Source organism: Scaptodrosophila lebanonensis, unplaced genomic scaffold, assembly GCF_003285725.1.
Source record: "Scaptodrosophila lebanonensis strain 11010-0011.00,11010-0021.00 unplaced genomic scaffold, SlebRS2 tig00000053-arrow-pilon, whole genome shotgun sequence".
Taxonomy (NCBI): domain Eukaryota; kingdom Metazoa; phylum Arthropoda; class Insecta; order Diptera; family Drosophilidae; genus Scaptodrosophila; species Scaptodrosophila lebanonensis.
In genome coordinates this window covers 6,204,005-6,224,384 of record NW_022060548.1, presented here as the reverse complement: position 1 = coordinate 6,224,384, position 20,380 = coordinate 6,204,005, and the positions used below count along the sequence as shown (strand labels likewise).

The 20,380-nt window shown below is 35.7% G+C and overlaps 1 protein-coding gene across 28 annotated transcripts in view; it reads left to right on the top strand.

The window, feature by feature from the left end:
* Positions 1 to 20,380, top strand: part of LOC115624374 (modifier of mdg4-like) — a 37,891-nt gene that overhangs the window by 5,890 nt on the left and 11,621 nt on the right. The window contains exons 5-8 of one of the 28 annotated variants that reach the window (XR_003995461.1): positions 70 to 321; positions 384 to 533; positions 596 to 692; positions 755 to 1,063. The exons of 13 other annotated variants lie outside the window; for them this stretch is intronic. Coding sequence is in view for 9 of the 15 variants with exons in the window: in XM_030519048.1 (XP_030374908.1) it covers positions 15,091 to 15,713 (623 nt within the window). In the remaining 6 variants the exon portion in view is untranslated. Of the gene's footprint in view, positions 1 to 69; positions 534 to 595; positions 693 to 754; positions 1,064 to 1,161; positions 1,582 to 1,649; positions 1,706 to 1,775; positions 1,902 to 1,973; positions 2,555 to 2,810; positions 3,373 to 4,398; positions 4,879 to 4,935; positions 5,025 to 5,085; positions 5,210 to 5,501; positions 6,074 to 13,970; positions 14,199 to 14,260; positions 14,384 to 14,546; positions 14,931 to 15,090; positions 15,970 to 16,839; positions 17,010 to 17,295; positions 17,628 to 20,380 lie in introns of those variants that run through there. 14 more of the 28 variants (XR_003995457.1, XR_003995459.1, XR_003995460.1 and 11 more) reach the window with 14 other exon arrangements.

Below are 20,380 nucleotides of genomic sequence, written 5' to 3'. Positions count from 1 at the left end.
TCCCAGTCAAGCTATAAGAACTTTTTAATCTCTTGTTTTTCATCACTAATTCGTTTTCTTATTTTTCAGCTAGCTACAGTTTTAATGCGCATCGCCAGCTGCTCTATCAGGGCCACGTCTATGCCTATGGCTATGCGCGCAAGGGAAAGGTTATTTGGCCCTGTGCTGCGAGCAAAAAGAACAAATGTCCTGGAATGGTAGCCACGCTAAACAAACAGTTAATGCTCGTGAACGATCAGCACAAGCCGAGCTGTCGTCTACTAAATGGTGTTCCCGCAAATACGAAAGTTAAAGTGCAACACTATCGTATCAAATAAAAATGTATGGTTTTAAATACTTTCTATGTAAAAGATCAATATAATGACGGAATTACCGGGACACAGAAATAAGAATCACAGAGACTGTACTGCGGCTGCTCCAACAATTTTAAAGTTTGTGCGTTTCTTTAGCTGATGGCTCACATAAAACTAAGTTTTATCTAATACAATCGGATAACAGCCATTAAATGATAATAATATTGTGCTGCTTGAAATGTACGTTTTATAACTTGGTTGCCAACTAATGTTTAAAATTAAGTTCTTTATTTATTTTACAGATGAAAGCAGAGCGAACTATAGAATGGATTAATTGCATAAGCAACATTTTCAGGAAATAAAAAGTAATAGTACTATTAGTTAAAGGCGCTTTTAAATGTATGTTTTATAATTTGATTACAAACTTTTTCCTTTCACTAATTTATCTTTTTAATTTGTAGATTTCTATTGGAAATAGGACCCCTTCCTTAATTTGTCTTAATTAACAGAAAGGATTTAATTAATTTTTTTTAAACTTACAATAAGAAGCATGATAAAGTTCAGATCAAGGCACCGGCTTTAGAGATGAACTGAAATATGTAATTCCCAAACACCAACATGATAATGTTTGTGCTGGCTCAGTCCATCCACCTCTCCCACCCCCAACAACTCTCCATTACCCTGCTGGCATGTCTCCAATTCTATTATTATAATTGTTATAAGTATTCAAATTAATTAAGAATAAATTGTTAAATTGTTGTTAATTTAAATTATTATATTTTTAATGCAAGCAAAAGAAAAGTATTTTTATTATATATTGTTTACAATTTTTTAATTTCATTAATATATCCTTATATCCTTCTTTCAGAGCACGAACTTGAGCCGTGTGACGATCCCGCAATGCTGCTGAGATGCAGATTATCGCCCATTCCCCATAATGTTATACTCAAATTGGAGGCTGATGATGAATTTAACTTTAACAATGAGCTAAAACGCCAGAACATTGAGCTGCGAAAGGAAAAACAACGCCTCAAGTTTCCGGATTCCAACTTCAAAAAAGTTGCCAATTTTGGTCTGTCGATGAGAAATCGCAGTCTACTGCTATCGGGTAACTACTCGTATATATCTGTGTCGAAGACCGAAGGCTTGGAGGGCTCATGGCGCTGTTCCAGACACCGACAAGATAACTGCAGCGCACGCGCAGTCACACGAAAATTTGGAAGTGATATTATGTATTATGAGTTCGAACCATTCCACAATCATTAACGCTGAGCGAACGAACACATATGTGAGTTTAAACATTTCATTTGATTGTTGGGTTTTATGTGACTTTTGTATGTTTTTCTTGGTTTCCAGGCTTGAAGCTATCTTCATTCCACAATCATTAACGCCGAGCGAACACATATGAATATGTATGAGTTTTAACATTTCATTTAATTGTTGGGTTTTATGTGATTTTTGTATGTTTTTCTTGGTTTGCAGGCTTGAAGCTATCTTACGTTATGTTGGCTTTTTTATTTTCGAAACTTGGATCTTTGTGCCTTTTCGTTATTCAATTAAATGTAAAATGTATATAATTTTCGTTAAATAAATACAATTTGTTTTGTACATATATGCATTTTTAATTCATGCGCTTAAGTAATATTCATTCAATTAATAATATTTATAATGTACTTGCAGGGTTTTCGTTCTCCCACGCTCCAAAAGTGATGACAATTTTACACGAATCAGGTCAGAAAGCCGATTCTCTGATCGTTGCTATGCCGAAACCGGTAAACACTTTGGGTTTCAAACAGGAATTAAATAAATCAGAACCCGATCCGGATCCATGCACACTCTTGAAGAAATGCAAATGCTCCAACTGCCAGAAGGCGAATAGAGAAAAACGACGACGCAAAAAGCTGCCTGATAGCAAATTTACAAAAACTGCAAGCTTCGGGATTTCAAATAAGAATCAAATCACATTGCTGATCGATAATAATACATTTATATCCCATATCAAGGAAGGTGAAATGGAAGGAACGTGGCGTTGCTCCAAACAGACGACAAATTATTGCAAAGCTCGTGCAGTAACACGAAAATTCGGATCAACATTTAAGTATATTGTAACACATCCTCAACATACTCATTGACTTACAATGCGATATTATACATTATGAGACCCAACCAAAAATCATACATGTACATATGCTAAGCCATCGCCTCTCATGTGAGTTTTAACATTCCATTTATATTATTTTTGGTAAAATGTGTTTTTTATGGTCTTTTTATGGTTTTTTGTTTTGCAGTTGGATGAGGTTTTTGAGCGCTTAGTTGATATTATTATTTTTAAACTCACACCTTTGTGCCTTTGTGACATTTTATGATTTTTAAATTGTATGCAATATTATAATTATTCATTACATAAAGTAAAATACAAGTCTTGTTTTGTACATTCATTGCATTTTTAATTCATATTTCACATGCACTCAAATAATGTTCATTTAATTAATAATATTATAAATACTATACTCGCAGGGTCTCTGTCGTTGCGCGCTCCAAAAGTGATGACAGTATTTGACAAATCTGGTCGTAAAGTCGATCCTGTGATCGTGGCCATGCCGAAACCTCTAGTAGACACCACTTTGCCTATCAAACAGGAATTAGATGTGATAAAACCCGATCCGGATCCGTGCACATTGTCCGAAAAATGCAAATGCTTCAACTGCCAGAGAGCGAAAAAAGCGAGTCGGCGACGCAAAAAGCTGCCTGACAGCAAATTTAAAAAAACTGCCCACTTCGGTCTTTCAAATAAGAATCAAATCACATTGCTGATCAATAATAACAAATTTATATCCTATACAAAGGACGGAGAAGTGGAAGGCACGTGGCGTTGCTGCAAACATTTGACAAAATTATGCAAAGCTCGTGCAGTGACGCGCAAATTCGGATCAACTTTTAAGTATGTTGTGACACATCCTCAACATACTCATTGACTTCTACACGGCACGCGGATTCACTCGACAATTTCAATGCGATATTATGTACATACATACATATGTATGTATTATGACACCCAACAAAACCACGAATCACTCATGTGAGTTTTATCAATCCATTTGATATTATTTTTGGTGATATGTACATACTTGCATGTTTTGCTTTTTTGGTTTGCAGCTGGATGAGGTTTTCGGGCGCATATTTTTCATTTTTATTCTTAAACTGTACACCTAATTCTGTTTTGACACGGTTTCGTTTTAACACGGAATATATGCTCAGAGCAATTGTAAAGAGGAAAAAAGTATAGGGGAATTCCCTTTTTGTGCATACAAGCATATTTACTTGTCAGAGCGATTTTAATGTGTTAGTATTTTCCGTACTATCAATGCAACCGGACGTGTTTGATAAAGAGGTTTTTTATAGGCAAATTAAATTAGATTTTAACGCATACAGATAAAAGGTAAGCAACAAAATATTTTATATTCATTCAGTTATTTATATATTTTTTAATTTCGTTAAAAATTTTATGTAACCCTTAAAGAAAATGTCGGAAACTACAAATAGAAAAGTAAAACGTAAAGCCATTTCTTTGGAAACCATAATTGGAATTTTAGATCGCCTTCAAATTGGAGAAGGCTCAACATTTCTTGGCTAAATGTTCGGTTTACTCGAAGCCACAGTAAGAACTATAAAAAAAAAGAAAAAAAGACGAAACTAGCTGCTAAATCTTCATCATACATTAGAAATGCGACTAAATATATAATGGAAAAAGCACTTGTAATACTTGTATGGCTTGAGGACAATGCACAAAAACGAATTCCCGTAGACGGAAACAATATCAAACAGCAAGCATTAAAGTTTTATAAAATGATATTGTTCTTTAAAAATTCTTGATTTTTTACTAATTTTAATTGGTATCAGAGATAAGGAACCAATTACACGACTTTTTCAGGAACCAATCAACCGAGTAAAAACAGAATTATGTGTATACCATTTCATAACTATTCATTAAATAAAGTAAAATACAAGACTTGTTTTGTACTTTCATTGCATTTTTAATTCATATTTCACATGCACTCAAATAATGCTCATTCAATTAATAATATTATAAATACTATATTTGCAGGGGCTCTGTCGTTGCGCGCTCCAAAAGTGATGACAGTTTTTGACAAATCCGGTCGTAAAGTCGATCCTGTGATCGTGGCCATGCCGAAACCTCTAGTAGACACCACTTTGCCTATCAAACAGGAATTAGATGTGATAAAACCCGATCCGGATCCGTGCACATTGTCCGAAAAATGCAAATGCTTCAACTGCCAGAGAGCGAAAAAAGCGAGTCGGCGACGCAAAAAGCTGCCTGACAGCAAATTTAAAAAAACTGCCCACTTCGGTCTTTCAAATAAGAATCAAATCACATTGATGATCGATAATTATAAATTTGTATCCTATTACAAAGGCGGTGAAATGGAAGGCACGTGGCGTTGCTGCAAACATTTGACAAAATTATGCAAAGCTCGTGCAGTGACGCGCAAATTCGGATCAACTTTTAAGTATTTTTTAACATATTGCGAACATAATCATTAAAGCTCTATTGAGAGCCAGTTATGTAAGTCTTATGAGTTTATTTAGGCATGACTATGATGATAATTCTATCAATTTTTAGTTTTAAGTTAATGGAAATCATTTTCAAATCAAAGTTGAAGTCTTCTGATGATTTTATTCAATAATCTACTCGCTACGAGAGCTGTTTGTGTAAGTTCCTCGAATTTTTAATTATTTTGCCTTTGATATTTTATAACTTTTTAATTTACAGTTGATGGGACAACTTCTACTGAATGTTTTCTTGTGAATTTTTTATGAAAGGCTATGTGAGCCCTAAATGAAGTATTCTGATGATTTTATTAAACAATCCATTCGCTAATGATATAGGAGAGTCAGTTGTGTAAGTCCTTTGCTTATGATTATGATGATAATTCTATAACTTTTTAATTTACAGTTAATGGACAACTTTTCACATCGTTTCCAATGAAGTCTTCTGATGATTTTAATAAACAATCCATTCGCTATTAAACCTAAACCTAACTATTTTCATCTTGTTACAATCATGAATTTTTGTTTTAGCTTGAATATAAAAATTAATAAAAAAAAGAGTGTTTTTATTTACTTTAAAGATTTCAAATCTTAATAATAAACATTTAGTTATAACACTATTTTATTTTATATTTACAGCGCCACGCTCAACCAAACCCAGAGTTATGACCGTCCTATCCAAATCGGGTCTGAAATGTGAACCTTTGGTCGTGGCCATGCCCAAGATGCGATCGCGTCAAAAGGATATCAAGCTGAATAAAAAGGAAACACGCGCCCCCTCACTTCCTGCGAGCACCGTCGAAGCTGCAGCCGTTCCTATCCAAACCATACGCAACACCATAAATCTGAACAAACCCGAGAATGTGTTGCGCATTTCCAGTTCCGGACACAATTTCGTTTTCGTCAATCTGCCGCGTGTCAAGGGGAAGTGCGTCAATTGCCTGAAGCGTGGCAAAAGCGATCTGGAGAAGATCAACACATTCTGTGGCAGCTGTCCGGGCGGAAACTGGATGTGCACCAATTGCTTCGATGAGCTTCACGCCTAGTTGCTCTCGAATTTTATAATATTCAACTTTAATTCAAACATTTTAACCCACACATATGCATCGTATATCGAAAAAATTTTAAACCACATATTTATGTATATTTAATAAATTTCTCTTGTATTATCTCAGCGGAAGAAGAAAAATATATTTTAACTAATTACTTAAGTATTTTATTGGTGTTTATAGAGCTAATAACTGTGACATAATCCGCTCTGTAAATGGAGAAGTTTTCCAATTTTCAAATTTTAACATTAAACCAACCCTATTAAAAGGGTTGGTCAGGTTAACTAATTTTCAGGTTTAATTCATATATTTTGAAATTGTAAATCATTACCTTACATTATTTCGTTCTTAAAAACAAAAACAAAAAATTGCATTAAAATCTTTTATGGTTATTACAAAAAACATGAATCTTAGTGAAAACTTAAAACTATCTAGAGATAATATTTACATTACAAAATTAAATGGAAGCATAAACAAACAAAACAAAAAGAAACCGCTTTTGCAATATTTCGCATATAGTATAAACATAAGCAAGCCAATTCGCATTCCTCACGAATTCGATCATATTGTTGAGAAATACATTTTTTTCCAAATATCGAAATGTTGGAGTAGTATGGAAACAATAATTTTAGGACAAGGCTTTTGAAACCCAATTACTGCAATATTTTTTGAAATAAGTGCCAATATCATTTCCGAATAAGCTTTAACATTTTAAATGCAGCAATTGTTTATACTAAATCTATATTCCAGAATTGACAAATAACAAATTTCTGTAATACCAATCATTTGCCTAGTGTAATTGTATTAAGATATACTTATATGTATGTTATGACTATACATACTATTTTATGAAAAATATATATGGCATTGAAATCGGTCGATTTAGCATCCAAATCTTTTGGTATAAATACAAAGGTTTATGGAGTGTTTAATTTTATAATTACCTCTCCCTCATGATCTTCAGAATCGATGGGCAGTTTATATGTTTTTCTTTCAATTATAACCTACTTTATTTCTTTGTAAATGTTTGAAATTTAAATACTGGTCCTTTTTTAGTCTGTTTTCTTCATTTGCATTCTTATATTATTTTATCTAAAAGCTACAATAAAAGTTGCTTATTACTTAAAATAACCAAAAACAATAATATTCGAGTCATACTCGATCCGTCAAACATAACATTTTAATCTGCACTATAAATACAGCAAAATACTTTTGGCAATCTTTCATTTGAATGTTGTTTCTTACTCAATAATAATACTTAAAAAATCGAACGATTTTAATCTTGTTGCATGCAACTTCTGCTGATTATAAACTTAATGCATAAAATTATTTTAAATTTCGGGTGTTTTTTTTTGTAGTCTTAAGATATTAAACCTAATAATTTTTTTTTTATTTATCAAAGTTAGCCAAAACGATTTGTTTTGAGATTGTACTATAAACAGTTGAGGCATGCTTTTCCTGGACTTAGTCCGACTATTTCACATCCAAGAAATCGAAAAAATAAACCAAAATTTGTGTTCAAGCACGCAAATAATTTATACACAAACTAATTGCAAAAATTTTTTGTTACTAAAAAAAAAATTCTCTGCGTCTTTTTTGTTAGACAAACTAAGACTACGTTTTCAAAGTCTAAACTTTTCTATTATAGCAAAGCTTTTTGGAATTCAGGGCTTACTTAAAATTTAATTTAAATGAGTTTTGCAATTCATTTGCCTGTCTGACCCTCCACTCACGTATAACACTGTATTCAAAAAAATTCTTAGTTATTTCCAAAGATATATTATGTCTTATCTATAATAGTTTAGTGATTATGACCCGTCCGATTCTCAAAATACATGATATCGGAGCCAATTTTGCGTGTAAGAGCGCGCGCCTTACACCGATTTAAGGACTTGGTAATTCCTTTCTTAGAGCACCGCCAGGTGCCCTCTAACCTATTTTTGCTTTTTGTCATAGCAACAAATGTATAGTCCCCAATCAACAATGTGGGGCGATTCTGCCTGGAGAGTCCGAATTGTGCTATATTCGAGAATTTTGAATCCGGATAGGGATTGTGGTATCGGTAACTGTGGCTGACACTTTTCGTTTTATTTGCAAATGAGGTTTCTAAAAATAAATATAGAAAAAGATTACAAAATTTCATAATATTTTGAATATAATATGGAAATGTTAGTTTATTACTATAAAATAAATGTAAGTAGTTCATATGTACTATATATTTCCCAACTAAGGTAAAGCCTAGTTATATACAATTTAAGAATGATTATGGTGTGCATGAATCTCATAATACATGATTTTGGAGCCAATTTTACGTGTAATTGCGCGTGCCTTGCACTTCTGAATCGTGTTCTTCTTCTTTTCCATGTAGCATCGCCAAGTGTCCTCCAAATTTCCCTTCTTTCCAAAATATCTGCGATTATCGATTATCAATGTGGGTCGATTCATAGTCGTAACACCAAACTGTGCCACCGTCAAGAATTGTGAGTCCTTATATGAGGGTCGCTGATATTTTTGTATCGTTGAAACTAGAAAACAAATATACATAATACATAAAAGATTAGTGTTCAAAAAACTGGGCTTTCAATTTTAAAAAGTGCAGAATTTTCTTGTATTTAAAAACGACGAAGTTCAGAATTGAATCAAAATTCATATATTTTGAAAATAGTTTACTTTTTCTTACAATAAATGGGCAAAAAAAAAAACACAATTATTAAATAAATGATTAAAATTAATGTTATAAATTAAATAACAAAACTAAAATGATAAGAACAAGTAAACACAAAGATCTTTTTCCTCCAGAGGTGCAAAAGCTTAGCATATAAAACAATTATAGAAACTTAAAAAAAAAGATTTTAAAAAAATAATCGAGAAATTCGTAAACATTGTTGAGTATAATGTTGACGAGGTCTTATATTTGGTTCCAGTGGACTCACATTCTCTTTAGTACCTGAAAAAAAAAGAGGAAACAATCTGAAACGAAATCACATTTTGTATAAATTAGATATACACAGATTTTTTTTTCTAAAAATAAAACAGAACTTACATTTTATAAAATTAATCTGTATTTGTACAATAAAGTTGATATGAAAATTTGAATACTTTCAAGCAGTTGTGAGTTATTCTAAGAAACTTGTAAAACAAATTAAATTACATATGTAGAGTTCCTATTCGTCTTAAAGTCTATTGCTCAGCCGTCTTAAAACCAACTCATGATTGTGTTTTCCCTGAAGCACCTCCAGCCTTTTGTTCTTAATGCGCAGACGGGCCCGGCACTTCGTTGTCGAGCGTGTGGAACAAATCCATTTGGTGCCGCGACTATTTTCCATGAACTTCACAAAGCTATGACCCAAATAGACCAATTTGACTGAATCGCGCTGCCCCTTGGTGAAGTGATAGCCTGGAATGGAGGGCAGAATTATTTATAAAGGGATGCTAGAAGTGTGGATCCTCCTTTGCTTGATAGTTCGAATGATGAATTGTTATCAATGTCTAGGTCTTACGTTACGAATAGTTTATTAGATTTACTTTCTCGGTACACGATCTATGCATATATGTATATATATAATTCTGTTTATGTATAAGCTGAATGTATTGTTAAAAGACAAAGAAAACTAAGAGCTCCTCCTTCCTTATCTTCACTTCTTGCGCACTACAACCCGCGAATGCGAGTCAACAATGCCCGTAACATCGGCCACAATCTCTTCATATTTCAGATGCATGCCTAGCTCGGAGATATCAATGCTCGCAGGCGTTTCATCCTCAAGTGCAGTGTTTAGCATGGCATCAGTGGTTACTTCCTGTTCCCGTTTAACTTTGGAAGCCGTTTCTGGAGGGGGAGCGGTGACAGGCGGTACACGACGCACCCGCTTCTTGCGTCGCACTATCTCTTCGTGCGTGTGATAACGATTGAGCGGCATTACAACATCATTGATGGTAAAGACGCGCGACCGACATTTCTGATTCCACCATTGATTGCAACGCCAATAGCGCTTCTCCTCGCCCGTCGACAGTTTTAGCGTCTTCTCAAAAATGAAGGGCTGTCCGCCATAGATTAATTGCATTCGACCTCGCGAGGTGGCTGTGTAGATGGCTTGGCTGCTTTCTATTGTAAACGAAATGAAATGGACAATAAATAAAAAAATTTTAGTGCTGGAACTTAAGTTCATTGCTTGCAGTTTAGATCTATCTTAGCTAACTTAAATAATTATTTAGAGGAGAGAGTAGTAGGCAGTTTTTGTTTGGCGCAATTTTCGCATATATTTGCTACTTATCATCTAGAGCATCATTATATAGACTTAGCATCCGCACAATGCGAGCAGACGGCTCATGATTATGTACGGGACGCTTCAGGCAGACCTGAAAACTTCCATTTTTCAGCAATGATGTGCTGAGCCGAGCATTGCAAGGCGGCGCTCCAATGCGACGACTTCGGCAGTTCCAATATGTCGTTCGACGATGAGTATTATTTTTTGCATAGGCATAGTTCTCGTACACCAGTTGTGGCGTTCTTCGCTGACCTTCAATAAGCCGTAAAATGGGCAACTGATGTCGTGCTAATGGCTTGCCATGCTCATCCGTAACGCTATCAACTTTTAGCTCTCTTGTGAAACGATCAAGCACTGAAAGAAAAGAAAATGAAAAGTGTCAGTAAAATGTAAATTACGTTTTTGATTTCCTTAGGCTCTTCTCTTCTTAATTATTCTTTAATTTCGTTCGTATTCGAACTCTGACTGTATCTTTAATAGTATTTATATACATATTGTATTACCAAATTTTATTTTTATATTATTACATGTTACTGTTTAGTAAAAGGAGAGCTCCGATATTGTGTTTAATTTTATTCAATGGTTTTTTCCTATTAACTTATCATGATGTAAATATACCTTAAATCAGTGTTAGTTAAGAAATAATTAACATCTATCCGATAGTAGATGAATAATTAAATATTTTGATTTCGATTTTGAGTTTATTTATACCTTTCGGAGAATCTGCTCAACTTCTTAATAACATTTCAAATAAACTGTTCAATTTAAAAGAATATCACAAATAAGTTGTTAGCTTATGTTTGTTTGAAAGGACCTACGTTATCGAATGAATTAATGTTGTCATTTTAATTAATTAATTGCACTACGCATTTAACAAGAACTTTGTGAATTGGCAGACCCTTTTTCCAACGCAATTCTTTTAACTGGTGTAGATAATAATGATTCAGAATATTAATTATAATGTAATTTGCAGTTTTTATAAAGTTTCTATCCGAATCGATAGTTATTATTATCTTATAATGTTAGCTTAAAGCTAAAACTAGTAAGGGTAACATGTTCGAAATCTTTCTCTAGTCAAGATGATGTCTAATTTGTCATATTAGACAATTAGTGAGGATCTTTTAAATTTTACAATTGCATCTCAATGAACTTCTTAAGAATATCACAAATAAGTTCATTAATAATGTTTATACTGGGAAATTTAACTAATTTTTCGCCGACACTCGCACTGTGATTTAGTTAATTCAACTCACGATTTTTTTTCCTGTTGTATTTTTCGCGTTGATAAGCAAAGTGGATTGCGGACTAGTCGCCAAGCAGGCGCGCTCTCGCCCATCTCCTCGCTCTTCTGTTGCGTGTACATGGGCGCGTGGGTGTGCCAATTGCTGATCACGTTAATGCGATCGCCCACACGTGTAATCTTTATGGTTAGCCGGGCACGACACCGTGCCTTATAGTACATGGAACATTTGAAGTCTCGCGAACTTTGTCCCTCACGCAGCTTCGCATTGGGTGTGTAGGTGTTGCCCTCAAAGAAAACTAGATTGGTGCCACGATTGGATGATACATATTCAGCGATTGGCATGCTGGCTAAGGCATCGTTGGCTGGAAAATAATGTGGAGAGATCATACGATTAGTTTGCTTGTAAAACAAAGATTTTATGAACTTGATGACTGTATTGTTATTGTTGATATGTATAAGGACTAGTGAAAAGCAGAGGCATAAATGTTGCATTTTTTGTTGTTTATTTGGTGTTTGTACTTGCTCAACATTTTGAGTATCTGCGACGCAGCTGCTGCTGCCGACTATGATTATGCGCCACTCGGCGCAACTGGACCGAGCCCGTCAGCTTGTTTTGGACGGCACGTGCGCGACACTGGCTGCGAAAGTTGGCGCATTTTAAATAACAACGCTGCTCCTGTTGGGAACCGATCACAAAACGATAATCGTCGATTAGGACATAGCCATCGCGCATGCACACAGAGTTGGGCTGACATTTTAATCGTGGCACTGCTGCACGAGAAGAGAAATAGAAGCGAGTACACAAGAGATGAGGGATTAGTTTCGAGATTAGTGCAATGAACAGCAGGATGTGTGTATGTGTGTTAAAATGTTAGCTACTATAAGATAGAGAGACACACGTACATTAACTAGTGAGGCATGATTTTATTGGTGAACACAATACTAATATTTTTGAGGACGACGCCCACGCCCTCGTCCTCTATTCAAATCGTGGTATTTGAACTGGTTGGGGGCATGATTGTGGGAACGATGGCCGAACTTGACAGTGTTATTTTCGCTATTGATCTTCGTGGTGCAACGTGCAGGACAGCGCATCACCTTGCTGCTCTTACAACATACCCAGTTAATAGTGCTGTGGTATTTGCGCTCTATTGTATACATATGTCCATTATAGACAAGATTGTGGCCTCCCCGACGATTCCGCATCAGTCTGTAGCGACGCTGTATCCAAACGCCTCCTGCAATAAATTACAAAGATAACATGGCATTAATTCAAAATTGACCGAGAAACAACATTCGAAAACTTCCACTACAACAAAATGTTAATACTAGTTAATGAATCTTTTGCTATTTATTTAATTTGATGACTTAAATACTAACAGCTTAAGGATGATTGTGCTGGCCGCGCAGCGCAGAGACCTGATTATATTTGGTAACCACACGAGCTGTACACTTAATATATTTAGATCGCATCTTTACGCACTCCCAGTAGCACGCGTCTTTGATCCTTCGATTTAGTGTAAAGGGTTTGCCATCGATGGTTAGCAAAGCATTGCCGCGATTGCTGCGCGTGAAGGACACGTTTAGATGATCGAAGCATTGATTGCTCTTGCGTTTCAGTTTTGGCAGGTGAAGTTGTTGTTTCTGGTACTTGTACTCTATAAAGAGGAAATGTTTTTTTGCATCGATTAGAATACACTGAACTCTTGGCTTTGCACACTTAAATCTTTTTACTGTAGTTGTTGGCACTACTAAGAAAGAAACGGGTTTTGTTTTTGTTTGCATACACAAACACCTTTATTGTTACAATTTGATTTTTAAACGCAAAATTAAACCTACAGCCGACAATAATTTTTAAAGTATTATTTTAAAACTTTTTACAGTTCTTACTTGACTGCTTAATGGCGGGAGCGGGAGTGCGTCGTTCCGTGCATTTTTTCTCTTCTCTTGCTGGTGGCGTCAATACACAATAATCATTTAGTTTAACAATTCCCGCACAAGCACATTATCTACGCGAGTTATTTTTATATGCAATACTTTTGTTTGCCCTGTGTTTGGAATAACAAATAAAATAAATTCCACCTCGCCACAGTCAGTTTTGCTGCTTTTTCTTTATTTCACTCGGCGAAAACTGGTGTTGCCGGATGGTTGCACTGAAATGCAACACTGCGCGCTGCCATTTCCGCATTTGTTTTGTGCCACTTGCGTGCAGTGCTTGCTGTTTACTGATATTTGTGAATAGTGTTTATTTTTAATAAAAAATTGGTGTATTTATTTGTAAAGCTGTGTTGTTTATCATTCTCCAATGACTTGTGTTATTATAAGTTGTGCACGTATTAACTGTGAAATATATATGTGGCCGACGTGCCACCACACGATGCAACCGCAACATGCTTTTTTAAGCAGTCCTTTTAATATGCAAAATAAAGACTCCTCCACAAGCATTATAGTGTGTTTTATTTTTGATTTAATGAATTTGATTTATTTATATATCAATAATATTGGTTACAGTATACGCCTTATTAACGGTGAATTTCAATATATGTTTTAGCAGCCCAGCTAAATATTGCAGAGGCAGTGAACAAGGATAACGACGCCATTCCATTGTATGCGGGCAGCAACGTCTTGGTTTCAAAAAAGGATTTGGCGAAAGCCTTCATTGTAATGCCGTGCATCTACACTTCGCGGGTTACGGATTTGGTTATTGGTCGTAAAAAATTGGAACTTGTGGCCAAAAAAGAAGCAGAACTTGAGGAACACTTACTAAAGGCCATTATAAGTAATAATTTAAATATACTAACAAAAAATGATTTTAGATAACAATATTTATTTTTATTGCAGCGCATGTATGCCAGGTGTTTGAAATGCGCGGCGAGAAGCTTCAGGATACCATTGTTCAACAATATATAGAACACAAGATAGCAAACATGAAACCTGCATAATAATAAACATAAATCAAAAATATATTATCGAGCATATTTTTATTAACTGTAAAATGAAATAAAAGAGAAAACTGTAGCCTAATTAAAATGTGAGACCCTAATCGAAAAATGCTGTCTGTCCTTGCCAATCTATACTAATATGTGTTTAACTTTAAACTAACACCGGTACTTTCTCTATCTTGCAGGCGTCATGCAATCGATTAAGGCGCTGTTCGAGGATAAGGCGACGAGTTCCAATATACGCTACACAACCACGCAACGAGGGCGGATCATGCTAATATACAATGGTTATCGTTATGTTGTGAACCGCCAGAGTCTTAAGAATGTATTCTGGCGATGCTCTCGCTATGTGAAGTTTTGCTGTCGAGCCACCTTGGTGACTTCCAAGGTAAACGATGATATGGCTTTACGCATTGCGGGTGCCCCGCACACCCATGGCCCGGAAGTAGGAACGGATAATTCCATTGACTTGCCAGGATTGCTGGACGATACTTGGCAGCCTGAGGAGCAGCAATTATAGTTTATTACGATATCGCACGCAATCGCTTAGTCAGAATTTATGCTTAGGCCATAAACACCTAGTTTAATTGAAATAAATTAAATTAATCTTAATAATTGAATTCTTGTGATTTTTAAGCAAACGCGTTTTTGTTCGTAAGCATAGGTCTGTCTTAAGTGCATTTATCCGTCTTACTAATCATAATTTTTTTACTACTCTCTGATTTACAGGTGAGCTTAAAGCCGAGGTGAAGTTGGAGCCGCACTCCACCACGTCTACACCCACCGATGTCCTCTCTGCCACGTGTCTAAGCGACGATGAGTCCTTCCGTAAGCCTTTTACTCTGCCCAAAATACTAGATGGTAAGTTTTATAAGAATATACAACCAAATCAGAAGACGCCTGGTGGCATTCAAGCCACCTGCACCACCTGCTACGGCCTTATCTCAGGCACACACAAATCAACAGGCAATTTCCTAAGCCACATCAAGCGACGCCACAAAGAATTGTTGCCTCTCTGTCAGCGGTACTGCCAGGCCAAGAGTAATGGTAATGTCAACAGCGGCAATAAAGTATCAAATATTAACGCCATAGCCTCTACGGGACTAGAGCTGGCGTCCAACATATCACAGCTGGCGGCGCCATACTCCACCCACCATCTGACAGTGCCACTGCCCATTCCGCTGTCCATGCCAGTGACAGTACAAGCCACTACAGCCTCTCAAGTGATGGCCTTTATGCAGCAGCAGCAGCAACAACACCAGCAGCGGCAACAGCCATCGTCGGAGCAACTGCCACAATTACAATCGTTGGGACAGACGCACGGAGCGATGTTTTTAAATAAGGACTACTAGTTTAAGTTTGTGTGTTTCTTTCCGGTTGCGTTCCTAAAAAGTTGACGGCAATTCTCGGCTGAAAGTAATATTCTGGGTAGTATCTTATTACTCCTATCGTGGCAATAGTAAAGAGACTTACTATTAAGGGAAGGGTTCGAAAATACCTTTGTACGCAGCAAACGTACCTTTTTTCAAATAATGGTTTATAAAGTAGTGATTTTTATTCTAGCCAGTCTATTCTATGTACAAAATCCAACTTCTAAGTACCTTTTTACGTACCATTTGTTATTTTAGAAATTCAAAAAAAATTGTAAATACTTGTGGTTTTTGTAAAGTTGAAACATTCAGTTTTCTTGGAAGAAGTATTTAAAAGAATTCATGCAGACTACAATCTTTATTTCAAAACCATTTGCCGGAAACACTCTCATATATAGTATTTGTTATTTAACTTTTTAAATGGAAAGCGTACCTAATTTCTGAACATATTAAAGGCAATTGGTTGATAAAATTTCATTACATATTCAATTTAAATGGACCATTATACTTGTATAAGTGAAATGGTAATGTTTGCTTTAGTAACTGGAATTTTTAAGTCAAGTGATAGACGAAAACAAGAATGCACTTTTCGTTTAAGCGAGCGCTAATTTATGGGTTTTGAACAAAGTACGTCTACGATGAAATAGTAAATTGTGATTGTAGCTTACTCATTCAAAATTAAATCCATTTTCTATTTATAAATAACGCCTTGACGGCGTTACAAATGCTGAATTAATTGTTGCTTAGGTCATAAGTACTTAAGACCTGCCCCTGAAGAAATGTCGCCCCCTCCTAAGTTAAATGCGCTTTGGCAAAATTCAGACTCAGATGGGAATTACGTTTGTTGTGTGTTTGAATATATTGTATGTATGACTGTAGATAAGTTTCCTAGTCTTAAGTGTACATTTTTGTAAGTTTAGTATAAACATACATATGTATGTGTGAAAGTTCTCAATAAAATGTTCAATTCATGTCCTGTATGTACAATACATGTACATAAATGAACGCAAATTTTAAAAGTTCTACTAGTTATTCATTAAAAACGGAGCCAATTTAAATTGCAATTTACAAAACTCATTTTACTGATTGTCTGTTTCTTGCTTTTCAGTCTACGATCCACCAGATGAGATTGAGAATCAAATACATAGAATCAAACACATACATTTTGACGGCCCTGCAATATTCAACAAATCAAGGACAAATCCCCAAGTTAATCGTTGGCAACGAACAATTCATCTCGCATCGCAACGATCCATACAATAACAAAATTGGCAGTTGGCGTTGTCGATATCATCGCAAAGGATGCAAGGCTCGTTCGGGAAATTTGATATTAAATATCTCTTAACGTATCCCTTACATTTTCACAAGAACTCATATTAGTTTTAATTATACAATTTCTAAGTTTTTTGTTCAAAAAAAATACCGCATATTAAATCAAAAATAAATATTATAGTATGGTAATAAAAAGGTTATCGAGCGATTATTATTATTTTTTTAAACTTTCGTTGCGAAACCTATTAAGTTACGAATTGTTTACTAATTTTTAAAACTTTACTTTTTTCAGTACGGTATCGGCGCTACAAAAGAAAAGACAAGGAATTTGACGGTTCTGCAGTGTTTAACACCTCCATAACTAATCGTCCGAAGTTGGTTGTTGGCATCGAACAATTTATCTTGCACCGTCCACATGATCCGGATAATATTCGAGTCGGTACGTGGCGTTGTCGAAACCATCATAAGGGTTGTAAGGCGCGTGCCAGAACCTTTTTGGTGGGCTCGGATATTAAATATCGTCTAACCTGCGCCTCACACTTTCATAAGAACGTGTCTAGGAAAAGTTTTGATAATATTGAGGTAAAACCCGAATTCCTAGTTCCTTAAATAATTAAATATTATAAATAAATGGATAATGGCATATTACAAAAAATGTATATTCATGTTAATGGGAATGATTTTCTATAATATAATAAATTGCCGTTGGGGTGTTGCTTTAAGTTAAATAAGATTTAGCAATTGATTTAGCATAAACATATATGTATTAACCGCGATATAAACTTTGTAAGCTCTTTGGATTTCGTCTCTCTTCAAGACTCTCCCACGATGCTGATTTATTTGAAGTTCCTTTGCATTAGTATGAAAGATAAAGTCCAATCTGATCTTTTAAAGTGCCGTTGGAAAACTTTGCAGCATTTTTGATTTGATGGAGAATGAACAGAGATAACACAATTAAAATATTATTTTCTTTCTGAATCAAAATACTGTGGAAGTTGTCAAATCAACTAAAAGGTGTACCTTCTCTTCTGTACAAGCGTAGTGTAAGATCCTAGCAAGTTCTAATGAATATTTATTCGTGCTAGCCATACATATGTATAGCTATGAACGTGTCTTTACTAAGCGCTTATTAATTAGGGAATGGGTGCTGAATTGCACACTTAAAAAGCTATACCTATTTATGTACAAAATGTATGATCAATTTTTACCATCTTGCTGTCGGCGGATGTGAGCGAACTAAGTTTCTTGAGGATCAGCATGCCGGCGCGCTTCGCAGCATCGATGCGTTGCACATCACCTTCGTGATTGTGGACATCTGTTAGCATAGACAAAAAATACATTTAAGATTTGTTCAATGACAAGAAAAGGTTACTCCACACACCATTTGTTACATAGAGATCGTCACCAATTGTTTTGAGTCGACTACGGCATTTTAGCGAACGATTCTGCACACACTCCCAATACAGTATGTTGTTCTGTTTGCCAAAGAATTTCAAATTCGATCTGTAGATGAAATTGTTTACCGTTAAAAGGGTTCCTCCTTTTCGGCTTATTAGAAATAGTTGGGGGCCACAGTTGCGTACATGTTGAGTGACTAGAAGAGAAGAAAAAAAAGGCCAAGTCCAATAGAACTCACATTAATCAATAGAATTTGTTGGAAGGTATTACAAAATTGAACAGCTTATTTCTACGAACTATAGCTAAAGACTTTTTTGCTTTGATTGTGATTTATTGTCTTCACTTTCATTTAAAAAAACTATGCTAAATTTGTTTCTAATGAAACATAATTATTTATACGCAAAATGAATAGAAAAAGGTAATTAATTTATGCAAAAATAATACATATGTATGTATGTATATATGTATGTCGGCACTATAGTGCTTAGCCCATTTACAGGAAGGCAGCTATTTCTTGTTCTCTAGCGCCTTCTGAAGGCGACGCCTTATTTTCTCGCGGAAATCCGTGGGATCCACTTCTGCAGGGTTAGTAATCGAATTATTATCTTCGCTTGTTGTGATTGCTTTGTCTTCCGCATCATCCGGATCCGGCTTAATTAGCAACTCCACCACTTGCTCCTCGAGCTCAGCATCTTCGATTTCAACATAGCTTGTTTGGTCATCCTCCTCATCCGCCGGTGCCTCCGGCAACACTTGCGGCGTCTCCACGATGAACTCTTCTTCCCGGTCCTCGTGGACTCGTGATTCTTCCCCATCCCCTGGCATGAACTGTGAACTGGTCACACTCTTGTCGCTCGCCTGTACAAAATGCACATGTTCACCCTATTTTGAAAATCAGACAATATACATTTTAGCTTGTAGTTACATTCCCCAAATAATTATACATACATCGAAAGGATAAACACGCTTTTGGTCACACACCACACGCACTTTGCACTCTTCACGGTTTTCCTTGTAACAGCACTGGAATACAGAATATGCCGACTTTCGGAACGAGAACTTGAAATGGTGTCCATTGTATAGCAGTTTTACGCCCCCTTGTAATTGGAAGAGTTGGAATATAATTACTGATTCCGAATGACTCTTCTTTACCACTCACCTTTTGTGGTGGAAGCGTAGACCGCGGGCTCGCTTTCAGCTTCATTTTTGGCGGCTTCCTTCAACCTGTCGATAAGCTTCAGTTTTGGTGCCTCATCGATCTTAGTTTTTGGACGACCCCTACGTCGACGTGGAATTGGAATTACGTGCAGAATACCTGCATGTGCATAAAAGATGGGTAGGCGCAGAAAAAACAAAGCAACAGGTTAAAAACATTGCTTAAATTTGCGAAAACTTAACAAGCAACAAAATAAAACAACAGGTGAAACGGTTCTGCTATGCAAGGCTTTATTAAATCATAATTAAATCGAAAAAAAACAAGGCAATAATAATGTAAAAAAATATGCTGCCTTGTAAAAAACACTAACTGTACTAACTTGGCGAGGTGGCAACGTTTGACATCAGCTCAATGCTGCCATCCGATGCAGTGCTGCCATATTCGTTGCTGCACGCCATTTTTCTGTAGTGTATAGTTTTTTTCGCCGCGTTCGCTTTGCTTGGTATTGCAAACTGATTTGTTGTTCAAACCTTAAAAAAATAATGATTTCTGTGTAACTCAAAAGTGCAAAGTAATAATGTTTTATTATTCATAAGTTCAGGAGGCTTTGTGACAAAATAGAAAATTTCTTGGTTCTCGAATGTGAAGCGTTTGGTTGTGTTTGTGTGTGCAGTGGCGTGGGTATAAAAATATAAACCCAAACAGAAATGAATAAAATGCGCTTTAAATAGTAACTATTCAGTTCAAATTCTAAAGGTAAAGAAAGCAATGCATTTGCGTGTGGCTAATGTGGGTGAGTGTTTTCTGTGTGACATCTGATATT